Source organism: Macrobrachium nipponense, chromosome 19 (assembly GCF_015104395.2).
Source record: "Macrobrachium nipponense isolate FS-2020 chromosome 19, ASM1510439v2, whole genome shotgun sequence".
Classification (NCBI taxonomy): domain Eukaryota; kingdom Metazoa; phylum Arthropoda; class Malacostraca; order Decapoda; family Palaemonidae; genus Macrobrachium; species Macrobrachium nipponense.
In genome coordinates this window covers 24844600-24859599 of record NC_061088.1, presented here as the reverse complement: position 1 = coordinate 24859599, position 15000 = coordinate 24844600, and the positions used below count along the sequence as shown (strand labels likewise).

Sequence of the window (15000 nt, the reverse complement as noted above, 5' to 3'; positions counted from 1 at the left end):
CTCTGCTGCTATTACTATTACCTCTTGAATTATAAACGCAGACCCAAAACCCAAGTATCTCCAGCGATTCTCTCTATATTAAAAGAAAAAAAAAAACTCTTCATTAAAGGTGAAACTCCAATCAAAAGTTACTATAGTCAGCAAGTGACTCGAATGGCTACAAAGTTAATGATACTTTTTTTTTCCTCTCTTTCATCTTTTTTTTTCCTTCGCTTTTGAACTACTGCTTCCGCCGTAGGGAGCAGTTGTGTCAAAGGGTGGAGGGAAGTTGCACAAGGTCGTTAATATTAGGAATGCCCTGGAATTAGTACGGGTATCAAAAACGGTTACGATCATAGCGCCTTATAATTATGGTACTGGTGGTTGCCGGTCTAATATGCATATATATATATATATATATATATATAATATATATATATATATATATATATATGAATTTCATCACATCACCGTGATTCATGTACTTATATCGAGATACAAATGGCCTTTAATATCCATCTATTATCAACTAAAAAAATTCCCCTTCGGTTAACATACATGAAAATATATTAATTCCGAGGTAGAGCGAATTGGATATTAAAGGATATTTGTAGCTCGACGTGTGTGTGTATATATATATATATATATATATATATATATATATTATATATATATATGTATATATATCAATTTACATATATACATATATATGTGTACACATACACACTATGTATGTAGGTATGCTATATATATATATATATATATATATATATATATATATATATACATACATATATATATATATATATATATATATATATATATATATATATACTATATCTTTTCTCCTTCAGAAGGGGTGGCGAATGACGGTGTTAGCAAATCTTTTGGGGGTGATGTTGCAAGCCTCATGCCTGTTTTCCCACCCCAGTTGCGAGCCTACTGTCTGCTACCTAACAGATATGTGACTCCCTGCTAAAGTCGCACAGGCAAAATGGGCTTTAATAAGTGCGCCCATCATCGCCAAAGAGTCAAATGCGAGAATGCTACTAATCACGCCTACACTCACCAATACGTTTTCCCGCTTTTTGAGTGTCTCTCAAAAAGGTGCTATACATCTGATTTCCGTCAATTAACAGGGTATTATTAGTGTCAGCCTTATGCCATATATAAATGAATTAATGTATTATTTATATATAATTATATAGATATATATATATATATATATATATAGATATAATATCTATATATATAATATATATTATATATATATATTATATATTTATGTGTGTGTGTGTGTGAGTGTGCGTGTGTGTGTATGTGTGTGTGCTTATGTGATTGTGTGTACATAGTATATATATATATATATATATATATATATATATATATATATATATATATATATATATATATATAAACTGAGCTACGCAGAGAGCCTCTGCCATATTCTTCCAATCATTCCCGTCTCATGCTCTGTTAAGCAGATCATCTCCAGTGATCCCCAACCACTTATTCATAGTGGTTCCTCGAAACTCGACGTGTCCTTGTAACAATCTAGCCCGACAATCCTTTCAGAGCGCAGTTGAAGAACATGCCCTAGTCAACGCCACTGATTAGTCTCATCAATGTTTTATCTATACACCGAACATCAGCGATTATTTACAGTTTCATTAAGAATGTGACCTCGTCAGTAAATACCCAGTATGCTCAAAAGGTATTACCTATATCTTAAAATTCTAAAACGCTCAGAAATTGTTTATTTCCAATATAAGATTTACTTCCACATAAAAAGTGATCTCAAATATGCTGGGGTCTATAAATATTTATCATTAGATAAGATATACTAAATATGAGTTATAAGCGTATTTGATATTGGTATGAGGTATGCGACAGTATCACTGAATGGTTTACTTTCCTATATAAATTACACTTTCTTTTCCAATATTGTTCTGGTTTCACAGCCTTGTTTATCTGCACTGATTTTGAGACCAACGCCACCTTACACTTATTATTAGTTTGTCAAGTAATGCTTACAAGTCTTGTACACTTCCTCTCTGCAATGCTATATATATATATATATATATATATATATATATATATATATATATATATATATATATATATATATATATATATAGCATTGCAGAGAGGAAGTGTGCAAGACCTTGTAAGCATTACTTAACATACTAAAATAATAATTGTAAAGTAGCGCTGGTGTCAAAATCATTCAGTCAAACAAGAGGCTATGAAACCGGAACATATTGAAGAAGAATGTATAATTTATATTCGAAAGATATATATATTATATATATATATTTATCATATATATATATATATATACATATATAATATATATATATATTATATATATATATATATATATATATATATATACACACACATCTCGACAGATGAAGTTCTATTATTTTCAGAGCAATAAATTTCCAGAACCTAGAGACTTATTTTTGCACCGCTACCGAGTCCACTCAAAAGAGAAATGAAAACAATTCAAAATGGAAACGATCAAAAATAAATAATAATAATAATGTCATTTTATTTTCAACATACGTATATATAGACTTCCCTCCACTCGACAACAATGTGCGATACTTTAAACTGAACAGAAGGTAACTTTATAAAACTCGTATTCTGGGATTTTCAAGAATAGACTTCACTAAACACTGCATATATTTGTGTGTGTGTGTGCGTGTGTGTGGGTGGGTGCGTGTTTGTGTATATGCGTATTTTCTTGTAGAAGCCCTATCAATGGCAATACTCCTCATAAAGACATAAGCTTTTGCTCAGAATTCTAAGCCGGTGATGGTATGACATTTACAACCGATGTTAACTAAAGCTTCATTTTCTTTTGCATGTGCTCGCGATAGTGTAATTAGTTTCGGACAATCAAGCCGAAGTAATTAATTGATGTCACTTCATATTAGGGTGGGGAGGAACTCGTAAAAACTTTCCGAGCAACAGTTACTCTTCATTAATGAAGTTATTTGAAAAAAAAAATCAATTTTGGTTACCCTCAAAACCCTGCTCACCTACTTACATGCTTCCCTGCTAACTCATACATACATACATACATACATACATACATACATACATACATACATACACAGCTTATGTCATATAACTGCATGTACGAGTACAATTGCGTGTCGTTATGAGTGATACTAGCGTTATTCTGCATTTTATTTCATTCTAATATTAATTCGAGGTAGCCATGAGCCACATGAATGGATGATGCAATCATTCAGTAATACGACTGTAAAGAGACACAGGCTTATCAACATTAATCAACTGCAATTTCATTACTGGTGACTGGCATAAGGTAATTCCATTCATTTGCAGTCAAATATCAATAAAACTAGTATTTAGCCATACGACATATGACTAGGGTAAAATATGTTAATGCATTTGTTTTATACAAAGTAGATGCACATGCTTCTAAACAAAAGCACTCATATGCGCCTATTATAATATATATATATATATATATATATATATATATATATAATATATATATATAGATATTATATTAATATATATATATATATATATATATTATATTATAGATATAATTATATAATATTATATATAGTATTTATATATATATATATATGTATATATACACATACACATAATGTAGACACGTGGGTAGGCGTTTGTGTTAACGTGCGTATTGCGAAGTTTAGTAAACAATAGTATTGTAGCTTTCGCATGCTTTATATCGTTTCAGAACTTCTGGGGAACGAAACTTTTCAGTGACCGCGTGGGATTGAATCCTCTATTTCTTTGTCTATTGTTTGAGTGCCTGAGCGTTTCCTCGTCTTGATAATCTGCATTCATTGGCATTCTTCGTGTTCATTACATTATTAAGCTTGTCATTCTTTCAGCTTTTCATTCATTTTCTTACTTATATTGTTCTGCATTTCCTTAATAATTCGTGTTATTTGAGTCTTAAATTCTTTGTGCTAATGTTCCTTCTTTGCGTAATTATGATTCTGTTAGTTTTTCTATATTCTTTCAATTTAGGGTATCTGTTCATGTTACGTTGCATGAGAGAGAAATATTTGGTTGTTTAATATCAGAATCGGTCAATAGCATAGAAGCCATGCTAAAGGTCCCAGCGATGCTGTGACAAATAATTTCGTACACAGTGAACCGGATTCAAACGCGCATAAAAAGCCATTGTACCGTAAATGGACTATTCTTAGCTTTGAAAAAATTGCCACGTAAAAATTGGTGCTGAAAGTAGGACAAGAATTAACGGCAGCTCGTCGACACAACATTTCGTTTTTCATATATTTCCCTTTGAGCATCCGCCCTAAAAATCTAACTTGTTTATAGAAGAATGAATTGACACTTTATCCCCGTCAACAATGAATCAACCAACTGGTTTTTTCCTCTCACAATACATCAGTCGGCAATACATGACTCTGTACTGGAATGGTGACAGGACACTAGCGGTGAATGTAAACGTGAACTGTCAATTTACTCAGGGGGTCACGTGTCTTACTTTCACTTCTATGTATTATACCATCAAAAGTTTTCACAACGAATTTTGCACGCTAATATGACAGAGATGGTAAGAGTAAATAAATATTTTTAGTTATGTTGGCTAGAAAAGGTTTTGGGTTGGCAACTTTATTTTCAATCATCACTTCGAAAGATTCTGAGTTTTCACATATTTCTGCATGATATTATAAGTCTTGGTGTAATAAAAGCACTGTGTAATAGTTTTACGATTGTCTACCTTATGTTTCAGTCCCCATAATCTACAATTTTGAATTTTAACAACGAATTTGAATGTTAAAATGATAACGATGGTGCAAACAAATAATAACCCTAATTTAAGCTAATTCTTCTGGGTTAGCTGTCTCACTTTCCAGTCAATTTATCCTGTCATTCTGAGAATCCAAATCATCTGCATCGTGAAAATCATAACTGACAGAAAAACGAGATTTAAGACTTACTCACTATTTGCTGCCGTTCATAGCAATAAAGAAAGAAAAAACTCACCTTTTTCAAAGATGGTGCTTTCGGCACAGATGACAGGGACGTTGGTCACGGCGGAGAAGACCGCCACGAGCACAGCAAAGATCACTACCTTTTCAATTGGCACGAAGAGGCTGCAGAGGAAGTGGGCGGAGGAGGATGAAGAGTTGGAAAAAGAATTGGTGAGCGGAGGAGGAGGAGGAGGAGGATGAAGAGTTGGAAAAAGAATTGGTGGGAGAGGAGGAGGAGGAGGCGTAAGATCCACGGAAATACGAGCTGTCGAGAGACGACGATGTCATCACGCTTTTCCAACACGTTTTGTCTACGCCCTCTCGTCTGTCGCCTTGGACTTCCTCCTCTTACTCCTCCCCCTCCTCCTCCCCCTCCTTTCCCCGACTTCCGTCGTCTTCTTATCATCACTCGCGGTACACTTTTCGACGACGCTGCTGCTCTCGCGTAATCCGTGATTAGGTTGATGAATTGCCCTGACGGTCGCCACTGGGTCGCTCCTACCCCTCCTCCTCCTCCTCCTCCTCCTGCAGGAGTTTGAATCGCCGTCGCCAGCCTCGGCACGAATCCCTTGCTTGTCTCGTGGTTCCTCCTCCTCCTCCTCCTCGACGATTTGATCACCAGTCGGCCTTTTAGTAGCACTGAAGGTAATCCCTTTTATTTGGCCAGAATGATGTTGGTCGAACGTTTGTTTCTCTGCCGTATTTTCCTTCGGCATCACTGAATCATCCCCTTCTCCCTCCACCAAGCCACAAGGTGACTCGACACCATTCATATTCTCATCCACACCAACATGATCCCCAGATTTTGTATCTGCACCGGGAACGTCCTTCCCAACCATTGTGACATCCTCCTCCTCCCGAGTCTGACTTCTTCCGACCCCGCCGAAGGATGTCATTCCCTGGAGACAGGGCATCGCCTGACGGTCCGTTTGGGGCGTCATCGTGGCAGTGGTCGAGTGTTTTCCGGAGTCTCCAGTCGTCTGTCTGCTTTTTCTCTCGGCAATTACCGCATCAAGGAATGTAGGCTCGAGCAAATTATTTTATCCTTTTTTTTTTTTTTTAAGCAGATTCTTGTGGTCTTTCAGTCTGTTATTCTTCTCATCCACGGATAACTTTTCTCCCCTTTCTATTACTCTCCACTTCTCTCACTGATAAATCTTCGTCATTCGAAGATATAAAATTAATGGGAAAAAAATGATACCAATTAAATGTGGATTTTCTATATCGACTTATTTTTCAAATGAAATCATTTTCATTCCTCACAATACATTTTGGTCATACAGTCGCGCGGTTTTTTTTATGCTTTTGATAACGGAATTTAATATTCAAACTTACATAATTATTTTACATCCAAAATTTTATTTTAAAGCAAAATCAAAGCCCAATAAATACCAATTAGAACTACGAATGCCTTATTTATTATATTTAAAAACTTGAAGCATAAACAACAGAGAGATTTGTTAAGCTATAAATCATTTAGATTTCATTCACGATAAAATAGCAATTACTTTCTAAATTAAAAAAAACAAAAATGAATCATAAAACACTGAGATCCGATTAAGTTGAGGACTTGCCATTATTTTGATGTTCTTATTTACTGAGCTTCTTAGAAGCTCCAAAAATATAAAATTCATGTAAATATATATGCATATGAAAAAATGAAATTCCAGGCATGCAACCCAAAGAAATTAAGAGTAATTACACTGGGTTTGTCTGCATAACTTTTAGCTGTGGTGATGGAAATAAACTTAACAAGTAGTTCGTATTTTTCATTCAATCGGAAATGATTGGCATGGCCATAGATTAGCCTCGGATAAGTCATGATATAAAAGTATAGTATGAAATATGTTAGTCTACTCTGTTTTAAGCAACTTTGTCAGCAGTAATATATATCTATCTAATAAATAAAATATCTTCCGCCATTAAAAATCATAAAAAGTATCTTTGTTTTTAATGAATCTTTGATGAAGAAATATGGAAAAAGAATTGACTGAAGACATAAACCACTTGCGGTAAATAAATGCCTCATCCAAAACTAAAACGAAAAGATTACTTTATTTAATTATTAAGTGTAAATTAAACAGATACTAGTGTATTTATATCCCCAAAAACTGTCATTGAATTATTTCGGAAATTAATGGTCTTCTGATATTTTTATATTAATTGTTTTAAAGTGTTAACAGTCATGTAAGATTAAATCCTCCACAACAATTATTTGTTGAATATACCATTCATGAGACTTACAAAACGCATGTCTACAAGTCCTTTGATTTTATTGAAAGGTATAACATGGAGTATGATCTTGACCACTTCATGAATATAATCCTCATGGTGCTAAATATTTTCCAGTTATTCCGAGTTGCACATATATGTATAAATACAAAGCACGTGTTCACATACAATCGCTCGCTTTTATGCAATTTCCTCTTTAAAAATATTGCAAAGATCTAAGTGAAAATAAATGCATTCTAATTGCAATAATGTTTCGCATTACCATCGAACAAGTATGACATAACAGTCCGTCTCGCGAGGAAGAGAATCCTAATTATCCACGATCAAAAAATTACGGGAAATTTCTCTCCAGGGAAGTGTGCGATCCCGTTGTCTCGAGTGAGCGAGAACCACGCGCGGCGTAGACGGAGCCTCCGATCGAGTCGTCCGCCCTGGTGCTCCACTGCAGGGCGAATGTGATGTCGCTCAGCATCCAAGGCCCTGATCTCCTCTCTCGTCCATTCACACACACACACACACACACACTCATACACACGCATATCCCTTCTTGCTCCCACACCCCCGCTTTCTCTCTCATTTTCCCTGTCTCTCTCATGACTATTTTTAACATAAGCTCGTATTACGTTGGTCGTGAAGATTTTTTTTTTTTTTTTTCAGATTAACAGCTACAAAAAGCAGAGTAAACCGTTTTTTATTCCCGATTTCATCTCTCTCTCTCTCTCTCTCTATGAACATATAGCTCTCATTAATACTTTTCACATGAATCGCTTTACGTTAACCACACAAAAATTATTCTAAGAAATTAACATTTTAATATATAACAAATTTTTTTTTTCTCTCTCTCTCTCTCTCTCTCTCTCTCTCTCTCTCTCTCTCTCTCTCTCTCTCTCTCTCTCTCGTCAGTATTAAACGTGTTTCTCTTTCATAATACGTACTACGGAATTATTCAGAAGTAAAGAATGCTACAGGTTGCAAAAATACCTTCAACTAATAATTTATCTCCTAAAAAACCAACACATTATTAAAGAAATTTTACATTAAAAAACAATGAGCCATTAGTGGTACGTAGGCAGACTTAGCACCAGGGCATTTTTAATTCTTAATTAAATGTTATAAAACGAAAGGGTCAAGTTGTATATATGTATGTATGTATATGTGTATAATATATATGTATATATATATAAATATCTGCATATGTATATATATATATAAATATCTGTATATATATATATATATATATATATATATATATATATATATATAATATACATATATATTATACACATATATACATACATACATATATACAGCTTGACCCTTTCGTCTTTCACTAGAGCCAGCCATAATACGAGAAACGGCTTATTATGGGAGAATAAATACACAGGCCAAATATGATACAGATGTTCACAACAAAGGACTTTACATATTACACATTTTCTCCTTGAAAAACGTTTAGTGGTCTCCTTAAGATACAGGAATAAAGTGGTCGACCCTTCGACGTTCAAGTACCATACCTATTCTTTGATACTCAATGAATTTAAACTATGCTCACTGCAACCTTCCTCATAAAATGTATCTCATCCCTATTCCTTGATTAAAACAAGAAAAATAGTGCGGGTGAAACACAGCGTACTTTTTATTATTATCCACTAAACTCTACGTGACACACTACCCGTCTTTCATTTACTACCTAAAATTCCAATTTGAAATAATAATGTGTCTAATAAACCATAGAACTCCATTCAAAAATGTAATGTGTGACCATGTAAATAAATCATTAATAAATCTTTCCATACATATCTAATTTCACCCTTTGAACCTACAATATCACATTAGTTCTCAGCAAGACAATGTAAGATCTATTCTATTATGTAGGTATGAAGTTTGTTGTATGCTATATATATAAATATATAAAATATATATGTAAAATACATATATAAATAAATAATTTATATATATGTGTACGTCTATATATACATATATATATATATATATATATATATATATATATATATATATATATATATATATGGGTTTAAGCAAGTATTTTTGCCAAGACCAGCAACACTCCACTTACCACCAGGTCGTCCTCATGCTTAAACCATTAGAAGCAAAATGAGATTTAACGAAAAAGCAATACACGCACCCCCAGCCCAACCCCTACCGTGGAATTCAACCTTGGCCCTTTTGTTGTTTTTGATTAGCATCCTCTCTCTCCCTCTCCTCATCTCTATTCTCTCTCTCTCTCTCTCCCCTCTTCTCTCTCTTCTTCACAAAAAAAATATAGTGTAATCAATATATGTGCGTGTGTCTGTGCTTGTATGTGTGTATGTATGTAAGTATATATATATATATATATATATATATTATATATATATATTTATATATATAATATATATTCATAGATACAATAGATACATACATACATACATACATACATACATACATACATACATTCATACATACATACATATATAATACGAAACACACACATACACACAGTACAGCTTCATATGTCTTTCAAACCTTACCTGAAAAAATCTGGCATATCGAATTGAATACTAGTAAAATGGACAAAACTTCTGAAACGCAAGTAGATTATTCAATAATAAAATTACATGTCAGCCTAACTGAGAAACTTCAAATTATCCTTAGTTTAATAAGATCATGAATCAATAAATGATTAATCGAATTTGCAATGATTGTAATCCAGATATGATCAGTTAATTTCATTAATTATGAATAATTCCATTAACTTATTCATTACATTAATCCAGTAAGTCTCTAGTCATCCCAAATATATTTTATCTTCTCGTCATATATCAAGTAAAAACTCCTGTATTACATCTTCAGTTCCGCAGAGATACTAAAAGGAACAAGAGATATTCATGAATGATTTAGTGTAATAATTCATAAGATTAAAGCCCTCATTTCAAATTGCTCCAAACCCGCTTGTCAGAATACGTTTCATTCTTGTAGCAATTTCTGGTCATTTCCCAATACTACATCCCGACTTCTCTCATGGCCCGTCCTTACTTATTCTAAAACACTTTAAAACTCCTTTCAGGCATACTCGTTTTAATTGGTTTCTTTGAGACTTTATAATAAATTTCAAATTCAGTTCTTAAGTTTTCAATATATTTTAAACCTCACTTCAAAATACAATATGGCTTACTTCAAATTTCGTTTCAGTACGTTTCATGATATACAATTGTACCCTAAAACTTCAAAAGACTTTCAAGTCTTATCTAAAATGCGTTTTAATTGGACGGATATTTCGTTGTACATTGTAGCTTACAATAGTTTCTAAATTTAATTATATTTTAGCTTAATCAGACCACTGAGCTGATTAACAGCTCTCCTAGGGCTGGCCCGAAGAATTCAATATTTTTACGTGGCTAAGAACAGACTGGTTACTTAGCAACGGGACCTACAGCTCATTGTGCAATCCGAACCACATTATATCGAGAAATGAATTTCTAATCACCAGAAACAAATTCCTCTGATTCCACGTTGGAGAGAGGGGAATCGAACTCGCACCTACCGAATCGGTAGGCGAGCACGTGACCCACCTTCCAACGAAGAACTTGTATAACCTGAAGCAATGAATTGAAGAGCACTTGACAAAAATTTGTAAAATGCATTAATACATTATTCATTAATTTTTATTACAATCGCGCCTCGTGGGACTTTATGATACAAGCTGATTCAAAGGACGCTTTTAAAATCATACAGAATAGCTCATGTTCCTCAAAACGAGACTTTTAACCTTGATAACATAAATAAACTGGAGGAATGGCGTCCCAAACCGATACAATGGAACTCCAGTTCAAACGAGCATCTTTCTTCCCGGCGGAAAAAAAAGAAAGAAAGAAAAAAAAAAAAGAAAAAAAAAAAAGGATTATGCACGATAGCGCTCGTAGTCCACCAAAGGGAGACGAAATTCATAGCCTCTTCGGTAGAAATTCTACTCGTATATTACACCCATATTTTGGTCTCTTAGGATTCAAGGTGGAAAGGGTTCTATTTGTATAGTGACAGGTAGAACTCCTTGCAGTAAGTCAAGTGTCAGTTTAAAAGTGGCTTCCCCTAAAACTTATGAAAGGATGTGTGAGGGATGAAGTATTGAGCGCATGCACTCATTAATGTATAATATGTGTGTGTGTGTGTGTGTGTATATATATATATATATATATATATATACGTATATGCATATAAAAATGTGTATGTATACATGCGTGTATGAAAGTATATTTTATATATATATATATATATATATATATATATATATATATATATATAAACATATGTGTATATGTATACATGAGTGTATATTTAATGTATATATAATATACATCGTGCATGCAAAAGAATATACACATATGTACATGTATCTATCTATTTATATATTTTCCCATAGACAGACCAAGTTATATACAATATATGACAAGGACTTGGACTGTTTCCATAGCCTTTGCTAACTTTAGCAGTGAATGATGTCACGGACTGTTAGTTCCTCGTTGGACGAGTGGTTTACGTCCTCGCCTACCAATTCGGTAGTCCTGGGTTCGATTCCCCGCTCTGCCAACGTGGAATTAGAGGAAATTGATTCTGGTGATTAGAAATTCATTTCTCGATAAAATGTGGTTCAGATACGACAATAAGCTGAAGTAGATCCGGTTGCTAGGTAACCAATTGTTCCCTAGCCACGTAAAGATATCTAACCCTAACTAAGATATACTTAACTTTAGTTAGCTATAATTGATCGCAAGCTAGGTGGAGAGAGTGCATCCTCACACCAAATGCATTACTGAAAATAGAAGGGCAGCACCTTTTGTGGCTACTAGTCCCCTACCCCCCTCCCAGGGGTTATTCCTGGAAGGGGGAGTAGGCGCGTGGTGAAAAATATATTTATAAACCTTTCGCCGTAAGAGTATTTACAATAGCTCATGCGGTACGCTTAATTCCAAATTAAACTTTGATAGTAGTGCAAAGAAAAAAAAATGTTATCCTGTCAAGCAAGAAAGGTTATTTGCTAGATGGAAGTTACCTTCATTGCGTTTCTGAATGATATTTACAATCGCTTTCATATGGGATGAATTATTAATTAAACTACATGAATAGATATTTAATTGCAGTGAAGTGAAAATTTTAAAAAGCCATAAATGTACGGAATTGCAAATGGAATACAGAAGTAGGCTAATGTGAAGTAGATATTAAGATGAACGTATAAGTAAAGTAGTAGAAAGACACACACGGGAGTGGGACAGAATGGATATAAAAAGACAATTAATGAATGGAACCCAATTATATATAATGCATATTAATAAAAATAACTTCAAAAAACAAAAAAATACATTTGCTGAGATACAACGAAATCTAACCATCCCTCTTTAGTATGAAACTGTCAAAACTGATATTTCACCTGATAAAATTACAACAAAACCTAATCATTCGAAACTATTTTTTTAAACCACACCCAAATGGAAAAACTTAAAAAATACCGAAGCTAGTTAATCAAGGTACTCGACCACCATTCCCAATAAATTAAAGACTATCGAAAACACTGGTTCATGTTAATCAAAATATATAAAATTCTATCCCAATTTATATTTAGAAAAATAAAATCTATTGTAAAATATGCCCCACATGATAAACAAAATCAGTCCAACCTCACATTTTATAAACACGACCAATAACTGTTGAACTCTCTCCCTACTTATGAATTTTTTTTTTAAATCCCATAATGATAGAAAAAAACTTAAAACAACTCAAAATGAATGAAAATTAAAACTCAAAACAACTCAAAATGAATGAAAACTATCAAAAACCAATTTCCTATTTTAAAAAATTACGAAAAAAACCCAAACCAATTAACACAAGCTACAGAATCAAGAGTTCAAAATACTCAATCCCATTTATATTCTTCGCCTCACTTCATAGGATACGGTAAACATTGTAGACAGATGGTCCATTACTCATTTTATATCGGTTTGACGCTGAAAAAAGAAAACGATCACACTTTGTCAGCAATGACTGCGAAAAAAACGTTGTTTTTGACGAATGGTTCCAACACCTGACACGAAGTCGATGTAGTTGTATTGTGGTGAACTTTATTGAAATGTTAATTTTTAACAGTAACTCGTGAAGGAGCCATTCATGCACACGTATTCACACGCATATGTGTGTGTGTGCATGTATGTGTGTGTATTATATATATATATATATATATATATATATATATATATATATATATATATATATATATATATATATATATACATCGGGAGACAAGTGTCCTTTAATATCTAATTCGCTCTACCTCTGAACTGATTTATTTTCATATATGTAAATATATTAATTCCGAGGTAGAGCGAATTAGATATTAAAGGACATTTGTAGCTCGATGTGTATATGAATCACGGTGTTATATATATATATATTTGTGTGTGTGTGCATGAATGGTTCCTTCACGAATTACTGTTCGTGGTATGCGTGCAACTTGGTTGCCTCAGAGGGATCGGCTGTTAACTTCAGCATGACAATGTAAACATAAAATACTTTATCATAAGAGTCTTTCCTTGACGTACAGTATGCAAGAAACAGAGAGAAAGAGAGTGATGAAAAAAAACGCTAGTATAAACACTGAAATGCCTAAAATAAGTGCCAGGAGAAAAGAATAAAAAAACCCATCACTGTTTAATTGATATGTAAAATACATAATTATTTCGTAATTTCGTGTACACCAATACAATTACTTTTTTAAAAATTCCAAAATCCTATTTTTTCGTGGAACACCGTTCGTTAGTTAAAGAGAATGATATCGAAATATATTTTTCAACATTTTTCAATCGTTCAGTAGATGAATTTCATCATTTAGGATGAATTACTGTACCTGCATCCACGTGCAACAAATACTTGGATGAGTATGATGGATGCCGGGTACAAATTTTAAAAACAGGAGGCTTTGGGAAAAGGTTTATGTGTGTATGACTTTGTGCAGGATGTAACTTTCAAATATGTTTTGAAAAATGAGTAAATAAATACTTATGAATACGCATACATGTGTGTATATATATATATATATATATATATATATATATATATATATATATATATATATATATATAATATTACGTATAATATATATATGTGTGTGCATGTAATTTACATATGATACCACAGGTAAAGGATAAATTACAAGTATGTAAATTTCTAGAAATACAAATTTAATGCCACTGATAACTGAAAAAACAGACATGCACCTCTCTCTCTATAGATATATATATATATAATATCTATATATATATATATATATATATATATATATATATATATATATATATATTGTTAAATTCAAAAAGCATACAACCAACAATTATTTTTTATAATGCTTGCATTCATATGAGGAAAACTGTAAATAAGTAAAAATATCTAATAAATACATTACAGATGCACATATTCCACGCCCTATAGGCAATATTAGAAAAAAATATGTGCGTACACCTTATATAACTACAGGATTTCGCGTAATTACGACCCCTTGTAGTTCTCTTAAAGCATATAGACATTAAAGACCAAAATTACGTGAATAAGCGGCTTTACAGATGAATGATATTAATCTTGATTAAAGAGTGATATATTATCCAGGGGAGTGACAAGCAGAAACGAAATGCGGAGCACTGTGGGTAGGGGAACTAAAGGGGAAAATGAGACTATGGAAAGCGAGGAAAAAAAATCAACAGAGCTGGAAGCTTACAGAAAAAAAAAAAAG

At 33.1% G+C, this 15000-nt stretch overlaps 2 protein-coding genes across 3 annotated transcripts in view; both read right to left on the bottom strand.

The window, feature by feature from the left end:
• LOC135215272 (lachesin-like) overlaps positions 1 to 15000 on the bottom strand; it is a 445087-nt gene that overhangs the window by 398756 nt on the left and 31331 nt on the right. The window contains exon 1 of one of the 2 annotated variants that reach the window (XM_064249827.1): positions 5008 to 5162. The exons of the other annotated variant lie outside the window; for it this stretch is intronic. The gene's annotated coding sequence lies outside the window, so the exon portion shown is untranslated. Of the gene's footprint in view, positions 1 to 5007; positions 5163 to 15000 lie in introns of those variants that run through there. 2 annotated transcript variants of the gene reach the window in all.
• LOC135215289 (uncharacterized) lies at positions 5172 to 7662 on the bottom strand. Its single transcript, XM_064249837.1, has 2 exons — positions 7489 to 7662; positions 5172 to 6151 (listed from the first exon to the last, which is right to left on the bottom strand). The coding sequence occupies exon 2, from the start codon at positions 5933 to 5935 to the stop codon at positions 5306 to 5308; it is 630 nt and encodes a 209-aa protein (XP_064105907.1). The 5' UTR covers positions 5936 to 6151; positions 7489 to 7662; the 3' UTR covers positions 5172 to 5305.